A 24,352-nucleotide genomic window follows, 5' to 3' on the forward strand; every position below is an offset into this window, starting at 1 on the left:
AGGACAAGCACCTCCGCCTCCTGAGCCACAGCCGCCATTGTCGTCGCTCCGCCTCGTCACAGACTTGCTAACAATCCTTTTCGTCCACGCGGCATTTGACGAGGCGGAGCGACGACAATGAACCTGTGCTGTGTAGGTGAAGGAAATGATGGAGGCGCGCTCAGCTGAAGCAGCTCCCAAGCTGCTTATTTAACCAAACCTTGACCTCACGAACGGCTCGTTGAAACGCTGAACGACTCTGTGCATCATCGCAGGAAGCGAAGGGTCGGGCCCACTTCAGCCATGTTTCCTGTTTCGACATGACGCGCCTCAGCTTCAACTGCAGCGAAGGTACTAACGTCTGAGCGACACCACAGTTCAGATAAAAGAGCAGAATCATGGAGACAAAGCTCGGGTTTCACACTTTGGTAATTTAAAACAGAGGAGGAGAGAGGAAGAAGAGGAGGAAGAGCGGGCGAGTTTCCAGAGTGTGCAGTGACTGAGCCACCGAGGCGCCTCAGAAACAAGATCCACAGAGAGAGACAGAGTAATGGCATGCTGCAGCCCACTGGGCCTCTGGCATCGTTTGGCAGAGCGTGTGTGTGTGTGTGTGTGTGTGTGTGTGTGTGTGTGTGTACCTCCTGCAGTCAGCCTCATTGCCAACAGCAGGCTGAACTAATCAGTTAGCGGGTTAGCTGCAGCGCTGCTTGACCTTTTGACCTCTGGCTTCTCTAATAGACACATTAAAACATACGGAAACATCCAGACACACGCACACACACGCAGACGCGCGCACACACACACACACACACACACACACACACACACACACACAAAGCTCCCTGCACAACACAACACAGACACACACTGCTGCACAATGCACCACGCACAGAGGCACACACAGTTGTCTGCACAACACACATACTGCGGCACAACACACACACACACACACGCACACACAATGCTGCACAGTGTGTAAAGGCTTTTTCAAACACGAAATGTATCCAAATGTAACCATGGATACAGATGAGAAACACACACACACACACATACACATCAGATGTGTGTGTGTGTGTGTGTGTGTGTGTGTGTGTGTGTGTGTGTGTGTGTTGTCATGATGGATGTGGTATCTAACGAGTTGTAGCGGCCCGACTGCAGGAGGCACAAACCGAAGAATTCATCACACGCACACTCACACTAATTACAAATTGGCCCTGTGTGTGTGTGTGTGTGTGTGTGTGTGTGTGTGTGTGTGTGCGCATGCGTTACCTCGTGCACACACTCTGCAGTGTAACCAGTGTTTGTTTGACAGCGATCAGCTCAGCAGGGACCTGAAACACACACAAACACAGACGACATGAGTAAAGAGCAGTAACAGTGTGTCGGCTGTCAGCGCCTCCTGCAGGCCGCAGCGCTCACGACAGCAACAACAGGTCAACCAATCACAAGGGTCCGGTCCGACGAAAGACGAGGACAGGGGACGTTATTTATGCTAGGGTGGTGTTGGTCGTGTGGTTTGTAGCTGTCACTTTAAATCATCCCCACAGATAGCATTAGCATTAGCATTAACAACAGCTAATGTCACAGCATTTCCACCATCAGCCGACTCGGCTCTTCCCGACCGCAGACGAGGCTTCACGCGCCATTTTTTCAGGTGTTTCTTGGTCATTTTTCTGGCATTTTTCACCCTTATGAACGACAGCTTTCGGTTCCTCGTGGCTTCTCGGTTTGATCGATTTGAGCGACAGCGGACGACGCAAAGCTTCGGCACGTCCCGCCTTCAGCGCCGCTGGTTTCAGGAAGCTGTTCGAGCTGTTTTCTGTGCGCTTTGACTGAAGCCTGAGACGCGTTGGACAGATCTGACTGAATGTCGTTTGTTCCCTGTGGAAACTCAGCCCTGTCATGTGCTGAGGATCGTTCATTTCAGGCTGATCTGCCCCAGCAGCCTCCGAACCTTTCCATTCTGTATTTATTTGAGACTTAGCAGACAAGCCTCGCTCTCTGAGCTGATTTTCATGCTGCTAACTGTTCTGTCAGAGCAGCTCTTCAGCCTCCTGCCGTCTGATCTCATCTTTCATGCGGTTTCAGGTCTTTTGTCTGCAGCAGAAACGTTTGATCGTGTTCCACCTCGACGATCTGACGCAGTAAATCTCTCTGACAGAAAACACTCGTCGCGTTCGTGTTTCCTCTTGTTTAACGGCCGTGAGCCGCGACCGCCGCGCCGCCCGAGGCGTCCGAGCGTTTTCATGTCGCACCGGCCAAAACAGATTGACGTCAGAGGCTCGTTAGAGCGCGACTGAACGCAAAGGAGACACTTCACCTTCACAAAACCCACCACAAACTACACTCAAAGACGATTATAGTCTGACAACAGCTGCAACACCTGGAGATGAACCAGCCAATCACATCAGATCAGCAGAACAGCAGCCACAGGTGGAGGTGAGCCGACAATGGCGCAAAAACATCTGAACACAAAGATCATTTAAAAGTTACAAACATTAACCTCAACATGCCGGTGATGCAGAAAACACACACACACACACACACACACACACACACACACACACACACACACACACACACACACACACACACGAGAGAAGAAGAAGAATCAGGGGGAGACATTCCCCTTTATTATCACACAACATGCACATGCTGGACACGGCACACGAAGGTGAAATTTGTCCTCCGCATTTTTCCCATCCTGGTCGTCCCTCCTCCACGGCAGACCAGGAGCGGCGGGCCGCCCGGGGACCCAATTCCGTTTTGTCACCATTGGTCAGGTGGTGATCTTCTTGCATGTTTTTTTTAGTGGGGGTATGTTTTACGGAGGATACCCCAGGTGAACACGGGAACACGCAAACTCCGCCCTTTTTTTTTTCCTCGAGCAGCAGGCACCGAAGGCATGGTGGAGGACACATCCCAGTGCCCACAGCGAGAATCGAACCCGGGACCTTCTTGCTGTGAGGCGACAGTGTTGCCACCATGCCACACACACACACAGACAGTTGGCACGGTGCAGGTGACACCATGGTAACAAGTGCTACTGCTCATCCTCCACCTGAGACTCTGTGATGCAGACCGCGAGGGAAATACACCCAAACACACACACACACCCAAACACACACACACACCTAAACACACAAGTACACACACACACAAACGCACAAAGCTGAGACACAAGAAACACCTGCATACACAATAACAAACACAAACACACACTCAAACACACAGACAGACAGACACGCGCGCACACGCGCGCACACGCACACACACACACACACACACACACACACACACACACACACACACACACACACACACAGCTCCACAGGTAGAGTAATGGAACAGTAAATCAACAAGGCGACAGGAAGTTGGAGAGGCTGACAGGAAATGGAGAATCTCTCCAGGTGGCTCCTCTCATCTCTGCACAACACTGCAGACAGAGTGTGTGAGTGTGTGTGTGTGTGTGTGTGTGTGTGCGCACAGTGAATGTCTCCAGACTGATTTTTATTCGTATGAAGCTGTTTGTGAGGCTCTTCTTGGCTTCATTAAGGTCACTAAACGTCTCTCCACTGTCTCTCCGTTGTGTCTCCGTTGTCTCTCCGTTGTCTCTCCGTTGTGTCTCGGTTGTGTCTCCGTTGTGTCTCCACTGTCTCTCTGACACACAGCTCTGTCCACTCTGCTGTCACTCAGGATGTTTCCATCTCTGGACTTTGTGTTTACTGCTAATTATTCAGGCCCTGATCTGATCTGAGTCCTTTCAAACTGCTGATTCCAGGTCAGATCTGATTTTATATTAACCATAAGATCAAGTATGAATCTGACACTGGAACAGCTGGGACGACAGCTGATCCTCAGATGGACTGGGACACTAATAAGCAAACGTTAGCATGCTAACAGGCTAAATTCAGATGGTGAAAATGGACTTTGTCAACCATTTCATCTGAGAGTCTCAGAAACAAAAGAAAAGTGAAAACACGTCGAGGTCTTTCATCAAACAATCCGACGAGCCACATTTCAAAGGTCTGAAAATCAGGCCAGCTCGTGTCTGTCCGCTGTCCAAACGATGGACGGGTGTCAAACATCAGACCTGCTGAACGTCAGCTCGTCAGCGCTGAGCTTCAGACTGAATGCTAACGACGCGTTAGCATCACGATGCAGCGTGGCCTCGGCGGGCGGCTGGAGGCGACTGCTCGGGCTTCGTTAACGTCGCGTCTGCTCACCCTGATGGACGGACGGCGGCTGGAAAAGGACAGAAGTGTGTTTGTTTGACAGCAGAGACTCTGACTGATCTCAGGACAAACTGCGGGCTGCCGTCAATTTTATGCAACTAGTTTGGCGTTGTGTGTGAACACGCTTTCAGTCTGATATGTTTGATATGCAAATGGCCCAATCCCTGCCCACCTCGGCCGTTTGAAACGCTCGCCGTGTGAGCGCGGCGCCGGCCCGCCGGTCTTCCCCAGGACTCATTTCCTGGTCTTTTGCTGGTGTCTGCTGTAATCTTCCTCTCTGATTTAGAGTCTGAAACAGCAGCAGAGCAGAGCCGCGGGGAAGATTTAGTTTGTCCTCCACAGAGGAGGGGACATTTGTCTTCTTTATTTATTTATCTTTTTCCTTCTTACAAATAGCTGAAGGCTGGAGGGAGCCGTGGTCATCAGTTACACACTCAGCACCTCCTCCTCCGCCTCCTCTTTCCTCTCACCCGTCCTCCACCTACACCTGGTAGCCCGCTGACCTGTCAGCACACAGGAGAGCTCTGTGTGTGTGTGTGTGTGTGTGTGTGTGTGTCGCTGTGGGTCCCTGAGGCAGTAAACTCTCCACCAGTGAAGCAGCTGTTTCCCTCTGAGCAGGAGGAGGAGGAGGAGGAGGAGGAGGAGAAGCAGCTGCCTCCTCTCTCTCAGCCTCGCCGTGAGTTCACTCGATCCACACAAACATCACATTTGGACTTATTTGTCCTCCCGCAAGGAAAATGGTTTCTGCACAAGCTCAGAGTGCACGAATGCACAAAACCAGACAGAGTACATCAGACTGGACGACTGCACACATGAAGCCCACGCGGAACACCCACTACCACACGCACACGCACACGCACATTACACTCAGTGCGAAGCGTCCGCGTGGTGGACGAACTGGCTGGTATCAGCTCGCTGCAGACAGACTGCAGCTGGAGCTCAGAGCGAATCGTTATTCGCTGCTCAGAATGTGTTTGCGTTAAGTTTACGTCGCATCGCTACAACGCTACGCTGAAACTTTAGCATATTAGCAGCTACAGTAGCTCACATAACAGTCCCGCGTGGACGCACCGCTTCGTTTTGGACGCTGAAGACGAGCTGAAGCTCTGTAGGACCTTCGTCCACACATCGTTAATACTGAGACACTGGGCTCATGTTTAGGAAAAGCTTCTGGTTTGGCTTAAAAATGTGACTGTTCAGTTATTCAAGTTGACTTCTGGTTTCACACGGGACACGAGCAGCGACCGTCTGATTGGTCCATCGTCCACCCGCCTCCTTCTTATGTGGACTTTCTTGCTCTTTCTACTCCGTCACCTGATTTCCTCCTTCTCTCTCTTCATAATTAAGAACGGTTTGTAGCTTCCTGTTTTCACCACTGGCCCATCCGGCGGTGCTTCCGGCGAGGACCGTGGCACATCGAGCCGAGCCGTTTGATTGGTCAGACTGACAGCTGGTCTCAGCTCCTCGTCCGTCTGCTCACACCGAGGACACGAAAACGCTTCAGGCCAAAAGAAAAAGACGCATCACTAATTTACAGTCGACTTAAACACACCTGCTGACGTACACACTCCTCCCCCTCCTCCTCCTCCTCCTCCTTCAGATAGCTGTGACACCTTCCTCCTCTCCTCCCTCAGTCTCCCTCTGTTTCTCCCTCCCTCAGAAGAGCTGTAGGTGGAGGCGGATGAACCTCAGAACCTCGGAGTTCCAGGCTGAACACATTTATCACGACTCACGACGGACAGCTGAGAAAAGGATGAAGATCGATGCAGCAGAACCAGAGACTGAAAACCTGTCGCCTACATTACCCACAAAGCACCTTCCAACCACAACGTCCAAAAGACGACGTCTCCAAACGTCTCATTCTGTCCCACCAACAGTGTAAAAGCTGCAGACAGTTTACTGACATGGAGGACGACGAAGGACCTCCGTCAGGGTTAGTACACAGGAGTGTGTACTTTTACTTCTCCAGTATACTGCATTTGAAAACATTCAAGGCGATCGATGCAGTCCTGTTTATTGTGTATGTGCAGTCGCATCGCCTCACCTGTATGTCAGGTGTCCACATGATGTGTTCAAGTGTCCAAACAGCTTCCTGCATCATCTCCTGCTGTGCTCTGATTGGCCGGTGTGTAATTTGTCTGGTTCAATCTTCACATCTTCACACCTCCTGTCCGTCCTTTCCTCTTCACCCTTTTTCTCTCCTCTTCCTCACTTCACTCTCTCTATCCACAGCCTCCTTGCTTCTTCCATTACACGATGCCTCCCTCCCTCTCTCCCTCCCTCCCTCCTCTCCCTCTTCTGATGAAGTCAGCTCCAATTAATTTATTACGAGCTGTAAACAAAACAGATTCAACACGAAGGGTTTCACTGGGCGACACAGGTCGATCAAAACAAGAGAGGACCAAAATACATCACACGCACTCCTCTTCCTCCTCCTCCTCCTCTATTTCCATCTCTCCCTCTTTTCATCCCCCTCTCCATCCCTCCGGGCAGTTCATCCATCCTGCCCACTCAGAGACAGAAATAGACTGATGGAGAGCAGGAGAGCTCTGCTGGGAGATGACCACTGGACACACACACACACACACACACACACACACACACACACACACACACACACACACACACACACCTCTACGCTCAGATATACAGAGCTCCTATAGACACACGCACACACACACAGAGTGTGTGTGATTCACAGCTGACAGCAGGTTTGACTGATATGAGCTTCGACTCTGTTTAATATTTATTCGCTGCTGTTTCTTCTCGCTCAGCTTCCAGTTGATTAAACATGGCGACGCTCCGACCCTGATGAAGGCGGGTTTACTGCCGGGCTGCTGTCAGACCGCTTCAGCCGCCGCACCCAATCAGCTGAGTGCACGTTAGAGAGCCTCGCACGTGCCGCAGAGCGTCGCTGCGGCTCAGACAGGTGAGGTTTCACCTGTCCAACCAACCAAACCCAGATCGAGCTCTCTGTGGTAGATGAACCTGTGACCGTCTCACCTGTCCCTCAGGTGAGGGAGTATTAAGACCTCTGCTCAGCTGTCAAAGCAGACCTGGACCGAGCCGGACCGCAGACGGAGGCCATCATTTCCGACCAGTCAGGTGGTTTTGGTCTTCTTTATGGTGGTCTGATCTGATTGGCTCGTGCTCGTGCGGTTGAGGTGATTGGTTAAAGTCACCCATCGATCGATCTGATCTCAGACCAGGCAGTGAGCGTGGAAGCTGGCTTTGAGGTCTCTGTGTAACATCCAGTCAGCCAATCAGCTTCCAGACCAGTGCTGACGGCTGCAGAGGGCGACATTTGCATTTTGCAAATCATTTCCTCTGAGATTTGGATGAACGTCAGAGGAATAAAACACACAGCCAGCTTTCCTCTGCGGTCAGGAGACACGACGCACGGCTTCACTGTGCGAGGCCGCAACTCTCAGCAACAACAGACCAATAGAAACACAGCCACACCTTTACCTGAGCTCACCAACAGTCTGCATCAGCGGAACAGTCTTCATCAGCGGCACAGTCTTCATCAGGGGAACAGTCTTCATCAGGGGAACAGTCTTCATCAGGGGAACAGTCTTCATCAGCGGAACAGTCTTCATCAGGGGAACAGTCTTCATCACTGGAACAGTCTTCATCAGCGGAACAGTCTTCATCAGGGGAACAGTCTTCATCAGGGGAACAGTCTTCATCAGGGGAAGAGTCTTCATCAGGGGAACAGTCTTCATCAGGGGAACAGTCTTCATCAGCGGAACAGTCTTCATCAGGGGAAGAGTCTTCATCAGCGGAACAGTCTTCATCAGCGGAACAGTCTTCATCAGCGGAACAGTCTTCATCAGCGGAACAGTCTTCATCAGGGGAAGAGTCTTCATCAGCGGAACAGTCTTCATCAGGGGAAGAGTCTTCATCAGGGGAACAGTCTTCATCAGCAGAACAGTCTTCATCAACAGAACAGTCTTCATCAGGGGAACAGTCTTCATCAGGGGAAGAGTCTTCATCAGCGGAACAGTCTTCATCAGGGGAAGAGTCTTCATCAGGGGAACAGTCTTCATCAGCGGAACAGTCTTCATCAGCGGAACAGTCTTCATCAGGGGAAGAGTCTTCATCAGCGGAACAGTCTTCATCAGGGGAACAGTCTTCATCAGGGGAACAGTCTTCATCAGCGGAACAGTCTTCATCAGCAGAACAGTCTTCATCAGGGGAACAGTCTTCATCAGGGGAACAGTCTTCATCAGCGGAACAGTCTTCATCAGGGGAACAGTCTTCATCAGCAGAACAGTCTTCATCAGGGGAACAGTCTTCATCAACAGAACAGTCTTCATCAACAGAACAGTCTTCATCAGGGGAACAGTCTTCATCAGGGGAACAGTCTTCATCAGCGGAACAGTCTTCATCAGCAGAACAGTCTTCATCAACAGAACAGTCTTCATCAGGGGAACAGTCTTCATCAGCGGAACAGTCTTCATCAGTGGAACAGTCTTCATCAACAGAACAGTCTTCATCAGCTGAACAGTCTTCATCAGGGGAACAGTCTTCATCAGCGGAACAGTCTTCATCAGCAGAACAGTCTTCATCAGGGGAACAGTCTTCATCAGCGGAACAGTCTTCATCAGCGGAACAGTCTTCATCAGGGGAACAGTCTTCATCAGCGGAACAGTCTTCATCAGGGGAACAGTCTTCATCAGCGGAACAGTCTTCATCAGGGGAACAGTCTTCATCAGGGGAACAGTCTTCATCAGCGGAACAGTCTTCATCAGCAGAACAGGGGAACAGTCTTCATCAGGGGAACAGTCTTCATCAGCAGAACAGTCTTCATCAGCGGAACAGTCTTCATCAGCGGAACAGTCTTCATCAGGGGAACAGTCTTCATCAGCGGAACAGTCTTCATCAGGGGAACAGTCTTCATCAGTGGCACAGTCTTCATCAGTGGAACAGTCTTCATCAAAGCAGCCAACCGTAACTGGACTTTTAACGACACGTTCATGCAGATATTTGGACGCATAAAAGAAGATCAGAGAACATTTCTAGTGTTTTTGATGAGTGTGTGTCTGATTGATGTGTTTATCAGATCAACATATGAAGGGATGAACAGTCTTTGGTATTTATGTCTTCTCACTCATTGATTGATACACGAACCCACAGCACAGCATGTCTGCTTCAGGGTAAAACCTGCTGACATATTGGCTGAAATGAAGATCAATAAAGGCGCAGAAACACGTTCAGGGACGACGCACAACTTCAAACTGACGGCGACTCGACATTTAATTCTCACATATTTCTCCATCTACGTGAAAATAAATGACACGCTGTGATTTCATCAGCCACCGTGGACTCGGTCAATCAACCAGGCAGCAAACCAATCAATCAATCGACCAATTAATCAGTGGCTGAAAACTGAAAAAGACATCAGCGCGTTGACGTGACGAATCCTCTGCCTCGTCCACCGCTCTGTCTCCACTCAGTGATCAGAAACATATGTGAACACGCACACGCACACACATACACACACATACACACACACACACACACACACACACACACACAGAGGAATGTGGACGTGTGGAGGAGTGCAGGTCATGCGCAGCTCAACCAGAATCATCTGCAAGTTTCTGTCAAGGTTTCAGAGTTCAGCCTGAAACACAAACTCTTCTTCCTCCTCTTCGTCTTCACTGTTTCACCTCTGCTCATCTCCGTTATCCACACACACACACACACAGGCACACACACACACACACACACACACACACACACACACACATTGTTTTCCAGCACAGAAACAGTAACGCCTGCAGTGTTTATGTTCTGCTGTTCAACATGAAGTTTTCACTTTTCACCAAACACAGAAGAAGAGAAGAAGAACGAACTCTGAGCGTGTACGAGTGAACGTTACATCAGGTGTGTTTCCGCCAAAGGTGACCGTCTGTCTGAAGATCTGACACCACGCGCAGAACGCTCAGCGAACTGACCACACGAGCAGCGGCACAGACGACGGTCTCCGGGGGCGTTAAACGGGGAGCTGCTCACAGCGCAGCGTTTCTCCTTCATCTTCTGATTTGGATTACAGACTGATGAGAAGCACGAGGACCGTCAGCTGTCCTTGAATGCACCACTCCGGACGTGGTGCCTTCACGTGTGTGTGTGTGTGTGTGTGTGTGTGTGTGTGTGTGTGTGTGTGTGTGTGTGTTGGAGCGACAGATCGAGCTGCTTGTGTGTTTTCATTGTTTGGGTCCAACCTGCATCGTTAATCAGGAATGTGAGCGTGTGAGGCTCCTGTTACTGGGTCACAACAAGGGGACGGAGTGTGTATCAACCTCACACACACACACACACACACACACACACACACACACAAAGCTCAACATCACGACCTTGCTGTCTTGAGATAAGATCTTCTCCTGATTGCCAAACGATATTTTATCGTCTCTGGATTCAAACCAGCTTCGTGGAGCTGAAGTTTATCTGTCACAACGCCAAGATAACAAAGTCATGGCTGCTCTCAGATCAGATCAGAGCAACACGCAAACTGAGATCTGCACATCAGACGCTTCGTATCTGATGGTCGACTTTGCTTTTAATTGAATTTTTAAGACGATTAATTAACAGTAGATTCAGTATCTTCAGTGGTGAGATGCTTCAGTTCAGACTCAGCGGAACAGTTCGATGTGTGAAAACTGCTGGTGATGAACAGGAGGACGCTTACCTGTCGTGTGCGTCGGGTCTCCCGCTGGGATCAGTCCTGCAGAGACAAACGGAGACAGAGAAGACAGTTAACGTGGGACTGACGACTCTGACGACTCTGACGACCACACGGCAAGCCCACGCTGCCGCGTGCGTCTAAACATCTGCCATTACACCATAAAACGCTGTGTTTATGTCACTGTGTGCTCTTCAAACAGCGGTGACTGACAGCGAGCAGATCAGGCTGGAGCGTGAGGAGGAGGAGGAGGAGGAGGAGGAGGAGGTGTTTACGACCTCTGAACTGAAGGAGGGTGAATTTTCTGTGCTGGTGCGTCCACGCAGACACATGGACGAAGATCAGACCATCGTCTTACAGCAGTGGACGCACAGACGTTACCCAGAGACGAGCCAAACGGGCCAATCACAGCTGTTCTGCAGGTATGTTCCCCGTCAGGCCGCACCTGCAGCGTGATCCACCATGACGGAGCGCCACCACGCAGCCAGCCACGGGACGGACCCGGTGTTCAGTGCTCACGACGTGTGACATGATTGGTTTACAGACACCAAGCAGCTCCAACGACAAACAGCTGCAACGAATCAACAGGAAGTCACCGCCGACAGAACAAACGCCACCAAAGGTCGCCAAGGAGGGAGGATGCTCCGCTCTGAAGCGCCGCTGGAAGCCCGCACCGAGCGTTCGTGTCGTCTCAGCAGAGGGAGACGTCGCATCCAGGTCACATGATCGATAACATCAGCCTCATGGTTCTCAACGAATCCAGATTTAAGATCGTTTAGAGACATCTGACTCAGGATCAGCAGAGAACGACATCATCTTCATCCTACAGTGACGTTATCCACAGCCTCAGCCTGCGCGCACACGCACACAAACACACACACACACACACACACACACACACACACAGTGTTTTCAACCTAAACTTCCTGCAGACGACCTCTGTGACCCCAGTTTTAAAAAACACAAAATACAGTAGAACACACACAAACGCACACACACACACACACATACACACACACACACACACACACACACAGAGCCTGGTCAGGGATTCCTCTCACGTCCACCTCAAATCCCTCGAGTGAGAGGGAGCGAGGAGGCGATGAAGAGGAGGAGGAGGAGGAGGTGACTGAAGGCACATTTACCATCTGTAATCAAAAGAACTCCATGTTGGACCGCCGCCTCCCCCCTCCTCTCATTCCCCCCTCCTCTCTTTCTCTCTCTCTCTTCAATTTCCTTCCCTCTGTTGCAAAGCATGACCGGCATACTGATGGCAGGATTACACACACACACACACACACACACTCACACACACACACACACACACTCACACACACTCACACACACACACACACACACACACACACACACACACACACACACACATTCTAGCGAGAGAAGTAATGACTTTCTGCCTTCTCTCTCAATTCGCTCCAAGCTGCCAATTCCCACTGGGTCGCTGTGTGTGTTTGAGTGTGTGTGTGTGTGTGTGTGTGTGTGTGTGTGTGTGTGTGTGTGAAAGAAAAAGACAGAGCAAGAGACATGAGGGAGGTGATACAACATCTCCAATTAGCTGGGCTGGTTGTTGGAGGGTGGGGGTGGGGGGGCAGTGTGTGTGTGTGTGTGTGTGTGTGTGTGTGTGTGTGTGTGCGCGCTGGCTGGGAGAGGATAATAAGACCACACAGCAGAGATCTTCATGCAGGTCGAGGACTTGAACCTGAACCTGATCTCTGTGGTCCACCTCCATTCCTGCCTGTCCTGGATGAAAAGACGTTTCTGCTCCCTGCTGAAGGTCTCTGCACGTCTCTGCTTCTGTCTCTGTCGGCCTCTCTGTGTCTCTGTTTGTCTCTGGTAGTCTCTGTTTGTCTCTGGTGGTCCCTGGTAGTCTCTGTTTGTCTCTGGTGGTCCCTGGTAGTCTCTGTTTGTCTCTGGTGGTCTCTGTTGGACTCTGTCTCTGTTGCAATCTGTTTATCTCTCTTCATCTCTATTGGTCTCTGTCCCTGGCGGTCTTTGTTAGTCTCTGTTAGTCCCTGTCAGTCTCTCCTGGTCTCTACTGGTGTCTGTTGGTCTCTGTTGGTCTGCAGCTCACAGAGGAGGTTCTCTGGCTGTTAAATCGTCCATCATGAAGTCTGTCTTCTCATGTGTTTCATGTCTCTAAGTGGACATGAAGCTCTGTCCTCTTTACGGTGTCTCCGAGCTCTTTGTCCCTGTGTATCATAAGTGCAGATGATCTGAATCAACAGCCAGAAGCCTCTGAGTCACAGCAGACGAGGACAGAGGACAGACCATGGACCTGAAGCAGAAACTTCTTGACGGTCCTCAGAGACGATCAAAGGTCTTCAAGTCTGAGAGTCCTGATGGCTGAAATGGCACAAAAACAAGAGGAACCAGAAGCGTTTCTGGTTTGTGTGGTTTGTTCCATCAGAGACGTTTCTGCTTCATCAAAGTGAAATCTGAAGCTTGAGGAACCTTCTGGATCCACAGGTGTTTCTGAGGAACATCGTACCCGAAGGTCAGCACAGACCAGCGAGGTCCACACACCAGATACCATTTTAGAGGGGAGTCAGTGATATGGGGTCAGAATTTTAAGTGTTGAGACAGTGAGTGAGTGTGTGTGTGTGTGTGTGTGTGTGTGTGTGTGTGCGTGTGTGTGCGTGTGTGTGTTTTCCACCAGTAAAAATCCTCCAATTCTCATTTCATGCTTCAGTGAAAAGCTTCTCAACCGTCGTTGTTTCTTCTCCTCATCCTCACCGCTCCTCTTCATTTTCCTCCTCCTCTCCTCTCCTCTCCTCACTCCCCCTCCTCCTCTCTCCCTGTCCTCCTCTCGTCTCTTGTCATTTCATTTTTATATCTCAGCATCGCACATCTCACTTTGCCTCTCTGGGCTTTTCGATCTGCACAGCAGAGGATGGAGTCAGTCCTCAGAGCCTCGATCAGGATCAGGACGGGAAACGGGAAAGACTGGAGGACAGCTCAGGAAGATAAACAGACCAGGATCCATCTTCAGGACACTCAGACAGGAAGCAAATGCCACGTCCACGTCCTCATAGGATGGATGTGGTGTGATGGAGACGGTTCAAAACTAAGTGACACCTGAGCTTCAAAAGGTTTTTTCACACTTGGGCTGACCATGGACTAATGTAACGTTCAGGGACCGTCAGGAGAAACTGTGTGAACGTCAGGTCTCATTTGAAGATGATTAAATAAAGAGAGTACAAGGTCTGATGCTGGGAACTGTTCTTCATCCTGCTCCGGGATGTGTGTGTCTGTACGTGTGTGTGTGTGTGTGTGCGTGTGTGCGCATTTCTGCTGTATGTAAATGTATTTGACAGATGTGCCCTGAAGTTAACGACACAGCTCCACGTGTCTGAACGGCTGCAGGAGTTCAGCTCTGGTTAGCACCTGTTTCAGCGGCGTCACGACAGCTCGGCCATCGATGAACGTCACCTGATCACATCTGATCAGGTGACGTTCATCCAATGGAAACGAGCGGTTCAGGGTGAGGCTGAGCAGGGCGGAGCCTCCATCATGGAAGGTGTTTTCAAACTGAATCAACCAAACCTTAAATCAGATTTTGTCTCTGAAAGGACTTTTCTAAAGCAGCTTCTCATCTGAAAGAGAACCACGAGCAGGAGGAGTATTTTGGGATGCTGTCGGCCTCCGGTGACCGTGGTAACAGTCATCTCAACCACCAACAGGTTTCTCCATGGGAAGAAAATCATCTGCGACCTTCACGTGAGACACACTTCACTTCCTGCTGCTGCCTGTCTTCACCCTGTTCTGTCAGTCTGAATCCCTCTGCTCTATTTCTGCTCAGTGCGTCACGTGATGGAGGCCCGCGGACACACACACACACACACACACACACACACACACACACACACACACAGCGACCTAATCAGAGCCTCTCCTGGAGACGTCGATGGAGAGTCGAGCTCTTCCTCGCTCTTTGTGCGTTTGCGTCCTGTGGGGCATCATGAGATCACGACTGACTGCTGCTGTTTTATTCAGCAGTTCTACTTTTAAACAATGCAGCTCGCTCGGCGACACCGGCAGCAGTGAAACAACTCGACACGGTTTCACGCCGGGAACACATTTTTTGATTCCTGACACCGACGAAAAGAAGACCCCAAACTGAACGACGGTTTCCACCCAAACACGCCAGCTGATTCCATGAAAAGCTGACAGGAAGATGACATCCTGCCTCAAGGAAAAGCTCCTCGTTGGATGAGATGAAATATTAAGAAGTCTGCTATGAGGTGGACTCTGCGTTAAAACCTGAATTATAATCACTGGATAACAACATGAGAGCGACTCTGTCCACCAGTTCGTCCTTTAGATGTTCAGCTTTGTGTGTAATGTTATCTATCTGCTCTCACAGGTGATGATAACATCCTGATATTTGCTTTTTATTTAAAATAATCATAACTACGCAGTGACACAGACTCAACAGCAGCTGGTCCAGACTGGATCGGCTCAGCACTTAAAAGCATGAACATAAATGTCAGCACATTAACTGTAAAACAATACTGAAACAACTACAACTCAGCTTACTTCAGACACACTGATGACATTTAATCTGTCATGACATTTAAACAGTCAACACACGGAAACAGTTTCCACACGGCTACAAATGACCAAATGACAGAGCTGTTAGCATAGCAAAAGGTTAATGCAGCTAGTTTACTCATCAGGTAATTAACTTCATTACTTTAAAATGCATGAACACACTGTGTCAAAGATACTTTCCTGAACCCAAATATACATCCATCTAACAGACAAACCAACATTTGGCCGTTATTAAGCTCAGTGTCTTCACCTCACCTGTGTAACGACCGAGCACAGGAAGCCAGGTGTCCGTAAGGTAGCTCAACTACTCCATACTCCCCCTGCTGGAGCCCTCAGGTAACTGCTGCCAATCTACAACTGGTTTTAGACGAACATTGAACGGAAGAGGACACAAAAGTACTGCACTCCCAATACTGCACCTGACAGCGACCATTACACCTGCGAACAGCACACACGCCGACCATCAGGTGGACGGCTCTGGCATTTGTCCCCACCGTCAGAGGATGGACGTGACTTCTCCAACCCTCCAAATGAACTCGTCCTCCAGGCTAAACAAGGAAATATGCTCCTTCTAGAACAAACCCGGCGTGAGCATCGACTTCGGTTGAACAGTCACAGGATCGACTCGCCGAGGTTCGATTTAAGCTCCATCACGACTTCTTCGGCAGCTTTCAGTCACTTCTCATGGTCTTCATGAGTGGATGGGACGTGCCGATCCGGATGAGGAGAAGAATGAACCTTCAGATACAAGAGTCTTCAGCTCAGGAGACGTCTGTGGTCACCGTTTACAAAGAGCCGATTGGTTAATGTTGGCAAAGAAGCTGATGGTTAGCTTTAACTACGGCGTCTGAACCGCCGACCAGCTGACTCTTCTCCTGAAGAGCCTGAAAGCGTCACAGTCTTCAGACGAGCAATGTGAAACCCCATCTGAGCTTCAACGGCCCCCGTCAACCGCTGCCCCCGCCCGGCAGAGAGGTTACCCCACAGCCCCCGACGCTCCCGCTTCCCTCACGGCTTGTTTCGATGCACTTTCTGTGACTTTAACGCTCAGGAAACAAACGCAGTGAAAGACAGCATCGCCGGTTTGTCTGCAGGCTGAAACGTGGATTCAGAGCTTAGTTACTCTTCTTCTTCCTCTTCTTCTTCGCTCTGACGTGGAGCAGCAGAGGTTGCAGTCGTGGAAGCTCCACAGTGGAACAGCTTCTCACCACCTGCACTTAGTTGGCCTCCACCGTCAGCGTTTAAAGCCGCTCTATAAAGAATTTAGATTCATTAAAACTAAAACCTTCTCCTCTGCCTCGCCTCCCTCCATCCTTCTCTCTGAAGGTCAGCCACTCTGAAGCAGCGGTCTATAACGATTACCAATTTCATCAATTCTGCTACAGCGAGGGAGGACGGGGGGAAGGGCTTTATCATGTAACAGCACAAGGAGGGCGAACACCAATCAGAGCCGCTCTACGATAAATAAAAAAGCAGCTTTCTGACCTTCTGTCTCACTGAAACAAAGTGAGAAGGACAATTAAAGAGCGGGAGATTTATGAGGTGATTTATGAGGCGCTGATGGAAAGTCACAGCAGAGGAAACACTGCAGCGTGCCCTCTTTAGCGACGCAGCGCCCCCCAGAGGCTGCAGCGTTCAGTACAGTTACAGCACAGAAGAACATGGTGGTGGTTTACTCTTATCATGGACTCGTTAAATCCTCTGGAGAGCAGGAATGACAGCAGCAGATTGGATCTAGATTTTCAGATTTCTTGTGTAAAAGTGGGATTTTTTGCAGTGATGGTGGATCTGGATTAAAGGTCAGATTTCCTAAATCAGATTCATCCTCTGAGAAGCATGAACGCGGTCAGAAACCGTAACGAAACCAGGCCGGAGCTGTCAACATGTCCTCAGGACAAACGCTGAGCAGGGAACGTTTGGCACATCGCACGGTTTTAAAGAGCCGACAGCGTCACCCAACATGATAACACAGATCTCATAGTCCAGGACTTTATACGCTGAGGGCACGAGTCCGAGTCCCACACGTCCACCACATGTCCACCACACACGTCTCACTCAGCAGGAGGCTGGAGAAAATATGTTTGAATGCTTCCAACATTTAGCTGCTTCAGCAACAGCAAAACCCTCAATGACGAAAAGCCTCCGGAGGGGCACACACACACACACACACACACACACACACACACACACACACACACACACACACACACACCCATTTACACACACATACAGTACACTGCCTCAGTCACGGTGGGTGTGTAAAAATGCCTTTCTATAGAGCAGAAGAGCCCCTGCTGTTCTTTACAAGTCTACATGTGACCCCAGAGACCCAACACACACACACACACACACACACACACACACACACACACACACACTTGAAATCGCTGCCTTTCTAAATGAATCAGAATTAGAAAGAAGAACAAAGAGAAAGAGGAAAAGAAAAGAGTGAAAATGTGAGAAAGTAAAAGTGACAAAAACAAAGTGAAGTGTGTGTGTGTGTGTGTGTGTGTGTGTGTGTGTGTGTGTGTGTGTGTGTGTGTGTGTGTGTTCCTTGCAGGCTGCAGCGAGTTCGAAGGTCACCAGGCTGTGTTGCCATGGTATCGACCTTGGACCGAGCAGGATCAGCTGACGCTGGGCGGTGATGTCACTGTGTGTGTTCAGGGCTCGGTGCTTTGCTCAGAGGCACTGCGGCAGCACAGTTAGCTCCTGAACTTCTCTGTGAACACCAGAGGCGTCATAAAGGTCGACTTCACGGCAGAACAGCTGTATTGAACTGCATTACAATACACAGGTGTGCCTAATAAAGTGGCCACCGAGTGTAAGTTTCCATTATTCTCATATCGACATGCAGTTAGCTTTAGCAGACCCACGCTTACAAAAATCATGAGAGGAGTCGGCTCAGCTCAAACAGACCATAAAGTGTCAGACAAGCACTCATCTTACCTTATCTTATCTTTACTCCTCACTGTTTCACTTTGAGCTGCACTGAGTGTAACTTAATACACTTTTAATATCTCATGTTATCTTATTGCTTTACTGCTTTTTATGGCCTTTTAAGCAGCTTTGCTGCAGAAACAATCTCCTGTGATGACTGCCATTAAGTCCTGGTTCAGGATGAAAGGAGACCTGGTTTGACAGCCGGGACTAAAAAGATGATATTCTAGTTTTAAGGCTTTGCAGCCATGTTTATCCTTTAGGTTTGGTCTGGACTAAATACTGAAGGTGCTTTGGAAAAACACACAGACAGTGAATGAGGGCTTCCTCTATTTCTATTAACTTAAGTTGTTTTTTTAGTTACATTCAGCGCTCGTATTGCTTTGAAAACCTTTGGACAAATTGGCTAAAAACACAAGGAATGCGAAGCTTTCATGCTCATGTGGAGCCTCGGTCACATGACCCAAACCAGCTGATTGCATTTCTGATGAAACACGAAGAGACAGTCTGACAACACTGGAAATACAGAAGCACACGGAACAGAAGGTCGAGAGGTCAAAGGTCAACGAGGAAGAGGAACGGCTTCAGGCAACGAAGCCATTATCAAGACACACACATGCACGCACACACGCACGCACGCACGCACGCACGCACGCACGCACGCACGCACGCACGCACACACACTGTGTGCTGTGTAATGCCTGTTCTGAAACTGCTCCACTTTCTTTTCACTGAATTATCTGCAGACAGATTCTCAGTCCTCAAACCTCCAACAGTCGTGTACAGAGCGGAGGGAAAAACCCAGAAAACACCAGCACACACACACACACACACACACACACACACACACACACACACACACAGTGTTTTGGCAGTGTTTAATCCCCGTCATGCACTGACACAGCTCACGGCCGTCAGTCAGACCACACATTCAGACATCAATAGAAGCCATCGATAAACAAAACATCAATAAGCAGCGTTACAGACCATAATTACAGTCCTTCAACTCAAATGCAGCTCACTTCATTAGAGAGACACGACGCAGCAGAAGAGGATGAAGCTGTGAAGTGATCTGAGAGCTTTAATGGACCTGTTGAGACTGTGTAATCATGTGAAAACTGGTCCTCACTGGAATCCACTACGTCAACAGAACCTCACGTTCACTGCACCGAGGTTAGCTCGTTGGAAAAGCTAACATTGACAGTAGCATGTTGAAGAGGCTGATATTGACTCAATTCAATTCAATGTTCCTTTATTTGTCCCGCAAGGGGAAATTCCAGATTACAGCAGCATCAGTAGAGCAGATTAATATAAGTGCACGCAAATTAGAAACAACATCAGAATATATACAAAAGAATGAGAATTTTTAAATAAAAATAAAACAAAGAAACTGTAAAAATTGTAGGTAATTGATAGAAATTGTAAGAAACTGTAGATAGTAGATAGAAATTGTAGATGGTATTTACAGACTGCTATGCACATGTTTACTGATGGAGAAGCTACCACTGACATTAGCACGTTGAAAATCTAACAATGACATTAGCACATTGAAAAGCTAAAAATCACGTTAGCTTGCTGGAGACGCTAACTCTAAGTTAGCCTATGGGAGAAGCTAACACTAATATTTCCCTGTTGGAGAAGCTTACACTGACATTAGTGCATTGGAGAAGCTAACCCTGATGTTAGCCTGTTGGGGAAGCTAACATTGACAGAAGCATGTTGGAGAGGCTGATACTGATGTTTGTCGGATGGAGAAGCTACCACTGACATTAGCACGTTGAAAAGCTAAAAATGATGTTGGCTTGCTAGAGACGCTAACTCTAATGTTAGCCTGTTGGAGGAGCCAACACTGCTGTGGCGGAAAAGGAAGTGAAGCCGCTCACATGGGGACTGAACTCTCCTCTCATTGGCTGTGAATAATCTGTGTACATAATACACAGTTCAACGTAATTTCTTCTGACTAAAGCCACACATTATATTTATGATCTGAAATTTTCAGTTTTTGCCACCTGCCAACACCTGAGAGAGTGTATGAGGTGTGTGTGTGTGTGTGTGTGTGTGTGTGTGTGTGTGTGTGCGCTAATATTTGAAGAGTTGGGGTCAGTGAATGTTTACATTCCAGCGGTTGCAAAGTAGCCATCAGCCTCATTTACCCTGGTGTGTGTGTGTGTGTGTGTGTGTGTGTGGGTGCGCACTGCTCATGTTGTGGGGACATGCCTTCCTTATGAGGACAAAATGCAAGAATCCCCATCATGTAAATCATTCAGTTTTAGGGTGAAGGTTCGGGGAAGGGTCAGGGTTCAGGGTTCATGTAAGGCGTAGTTACTGTTGTGGTGAGTCACCGCGAAATGAATGTAAGTCAATGTAATGTCCTTTGAAGTGATGCAAACACGAGAGTGTGTGTGTGTGTGTGTGTGTGTGTGTGTGTGTGTGTGTGTGTGTGTGTGTACGCGCGCATGTGATCGATGGTGGGAATCCAGCGACCAAATTGTAATGGCTGCTGTCAACAGAGTTCCCGCCAACACTGACCACTGCAGCTCAGACACACACACACACACACACACACACACACACACACACACACACACACACACACACACACACTACAGTAACGCTGTAGACGAGTCAGAAGGTTTTGGACTCTGCTCTCAGACATCTGAGTCACAGATCTGGTCTGACTGTTAAATCGTGTCACTGTCAGGTGGCTCCAGGTGTGTTTAGACTGACTTATTATCCTTATCTCTAAAATTAGCACGATGCCTTCCTGCTACCTGACTGCATGAACACACCGATGACTGAGCTGCTGATGGTTTTTCTTCTTGTATTCGTCCATTCTGTCCAGAGTGAAGTTTGAGTTCTCAGTGTATTGAAATGTTTGTTTCCAGTGAAAGATGTCCAGGTAGAGACATGCTGTCTTCACTTAGAAGAGGACAGACAGAGAGCTTCATCACACGGTGCTACGACATGGCAGCTTATAAGGACATGTGAAACTTTTCTGTGTGTATATAAACTTGAGGTGAGGCCATCAAAGGTCTTGTTTCTTGTTGAAAACCCAGTTAAACATAAATTACAGGAAGTCCTCACAACAGAAAAGCTGGAGCCACAACACGTTTCAGGGTGCAGATTGCTATGTCGCTAAAGCTAACGTCTGTTGGTCCACTGGCTGTTCAGACTGACGTTCCTAGACTATCAGTATGTTTTCGTTCAGTCTGGTACTTTTACTTTCTGAACAGATACGAGCTGAGAAACAGGCCATGAACTACATTTCAACACTTCATCGTGAGGCTGTGCAAACCTTCAACACAATCCTTCCAAAGTGAAGCAACTTGTCGATGAATCGTTCAGCTTTTTTGCATTTTTCAGGCAAAATTGGTGAAAATTCTCTCATTCCAGTTTCTCGAATGTGACGATTAACTGGTTTTTGTCCTGCCTGGTGACGACTGAACAAAACAGTTGACCAAAGTGAGTTGAATCCGTCCAACAGCTCAGTCATTTCAGAGGGTAAATCTGTGAAACTGATGCTGGTGCTGATAGGATTCATCCTCTGGGGACCATGAATGTCTGTGCAAAAGTTCACAGCATCACCAGCTGATATTTCACTCAACAGCAAAGTGCTGGAGTGAGCGACACGCTGCTCACAGAGCGATGAAACACCGCCGCTCGTGCACTAACGTGGTCATGCTCGCAGCTGATGAACCCTCTCAGTCACTTCAACGCCTGCAGTTCGACTTCAGCCCAACGAGAAGAACAAGGAGAACGTCATCGCACGTCTCTCACCACACATTTCCTGCCTGCGTCTTCACAGTGAAGACGCCTAAACTGATCTTAAGAAGTGCTTTAGCTTCACGTTAGCGCAGGCCTGCACTCTGACACCTCCCTCGAACATCTCGTCCACCACGACGTCTGAGGACAAACACAGTGTGGACTTCAGCGCGTCTTTACAGCCTCTTTGTAGTTTGTGTTTATTCTCTTTATTTCACCTTTTTTATTGCCGTTCTGTCTGTTAAATTCCCTGTGAAGCCCTTTGTTACACAGTGAGGAACATAGAACATTAAAAATATTATTTTGATAAAAGCAGAGCAGGGTGGAACAGCTTTCCTCCCTTCCTCCCTCCCTTCCTTCCTTCCTTCCTTCCTTCCCTCCCTTCATTCATCCCCCTTCTTTCTTTCTTTCTTTCCTCCCTCTCTCTCCTGACTGACCTCAGTGTTGCGCAGCTAAAACACACTCCCACGTGTTCTGCAAGCAGGAAGCAATAAACACACACACACACACACACACACACACACACACACACACACACACACGGACACACACATTAAGTTAAAGCAGCACGTGAAACACACTGCTGCAAACAAGTGTGACAAGTGTAAGTACAACGTGGCCTCAAAACTAATGCGAGGAGCACATCAGTAAAGTGGAGCAACACACACACACACACACTCTCTCTCTCTCTCTCTCACGCACGCACACACACACACACACACAGAGTAACAAAGCTGCTCTGACTAACAGCTCTGACCACAGAAACTGACACACAGTGAAGTAGAGCAGAACTGAGTATCTCACACACACACACACACACACACACACACACACACACACACACACACACACACACACACTTTGCAGATCAGTCCATAAATGATGACCTCAGAGCAGCAGCACAGACGTTCTTGCAGAAGCATAAAAACTGAGCGAAAACGAAGCAGAACAGAGTAGAAACAGTCCTGTACCTCCTGCTGCTGCGTGTCTCCTCCCTCAGGAGCTCCTCGCTGTCAGCAGGTGTTCTCCTCTCTGACCCCAGAGCAGCAGGAGGAGGAGGAGGAGGAGGAGGAGGAGGATGAAGGCTCAGATCACACAGTCATCTCCTCCATAAAACTGCTGCTGCTCCTGTTAGCCGCAAAACTTGTGCTCACACTGACATGTCTTCCTGTCTGTCGGGAGAGGAAGACTGCGAGTTTGTAGACGAAGACAGGGGACAAGGAAGGAGTCTTTGCTCCCGTGCTGTGACTCTCTCTCCTCCCTCCTTTCTCTGTCTCCGTCTAACGGCGTCCCAGAGTTCCTCGGTGCAGCCGCCGCCGAGCCGCCGCTGGTAAAGCCATCTGTTGCAACAAGTCTGCCTGCCTGCCTCTCCACTTTCACTCTCCCTCCCTCCCTCGCTCGCCTCCTCTCTCTCCCTGCTCGACCAGGAGAGAGGAGGGAGAGAGGAGGGGGGGAGGGGCCTCGTCGTCCCTGTGAGCCAATGGGGAGGCTTGGAAATCCCTCTCCATGACTGGAAGGGGAGGGACCAGCAGCAGAAAGGACAAAATGAAATAAATACAAGAGGGGGGGAGAAATACAGGAGGCGGACACACACACACACACACACACACACACACACACACACACACACACACACACAGGAGATGGCCAAAACTATGTGGACAGATTCTTTAGTTTGAGTGGATTGAGTCTAGATTTGTTTATTTAAGCCTCACAAAGAAGCTGCTTAATGTCTCCTGGAGCTCTCAGCAGCCTGAGAAAATGAGTGATCGGGGCTTTCTCAGATTGATCTTGGGAAAAACTAAACCAACCAGAAAGCCTGTTTTACAAGCCGCTGCAGAGCTGTGGACTTAGTGACAGGGAGGGAAATTATTGCTTCCCGTATGGGAGGTGTAAGAGTCATGATAGTGACTCAAAGGAAGGACATTTGATTCTTTTTGTGAGCTCAGTGATGATTTCCAGACTTATATTTTAGCAAACTTTTAAGCAGCACGTTAACAACAACTGCGCCACGTGCTGCCGTGCATATTTAAAAACTAATGGACTGCTATTGACCGTCAGCACCGGATGATGACGATGAAGAGCTTTAATGAGTTTCAGCAGATTTTCTGCTCACTGATTCATCCGCTGCTGCTGTTTGTGACATCAGCCTGATCTCTGCACACAGCTGTTAGCTAGC

The 24,352-nt window shown here is 49.1% G+C and overlaps 1 protein-coding gene across 5 annotated transcripts in view; it reads right to left on the bottom strand.

Annotated features, from left to right (window-relative positions):
• The window catches only part of LOC143326875 (extracellular sulfatase Sulf-2-like), a 57,822-nt gene extending 34,270 nt beyond the window's left edge, over positions 1 to 23,552 (bottom strand). For 4 of the 5 annotated variants that reach the window (XM_076740896.1, XM_076740894.1, XM_076740895.1 and 1 more), the window contains exons 1-2: positions 6,259 to 6,314; positions 1,249 to 1,310 (exon numbers count right to left, since the gene is read on the bottom strand). In XM_076740896.1, coding sequence (XP_076597011.1) covers positions 1,249 to 1,310; positions 6,259 to 6,312 — 116 coding nt within the window. In that variant the 5' untranslated portion in view covers positions 6,313 to 6,314. Of the gene's footprint in view, positions 1 to 1,248; positions 1,311 to 6,258; positions 6,315 to 10,911; positions 10,948 to 23,144 lie in introns of those variants that run through there. The other variant, XM_076740891.1, reaches the window with a different exon arrangement.
• Between the last annotated feature and the right edge of the window lie 800 nt (positions 23,553 to 24,352).

The sequence above is a fragment of the Chaetodon auriga genome, chromosome 10 (genome assembly GCF_051107435.1).
Source record: "Chaetodon auriga isolate fChaAug3 chromosome 10, fChaAug3.hap1, whole genome shotgun sequence".
NCBI lineage: Eukaryota > Metazoa > Chordata > Actinopteri > Chaetodontiformes > Chaetodontidae > Chaetodon > Chaetodon auriga.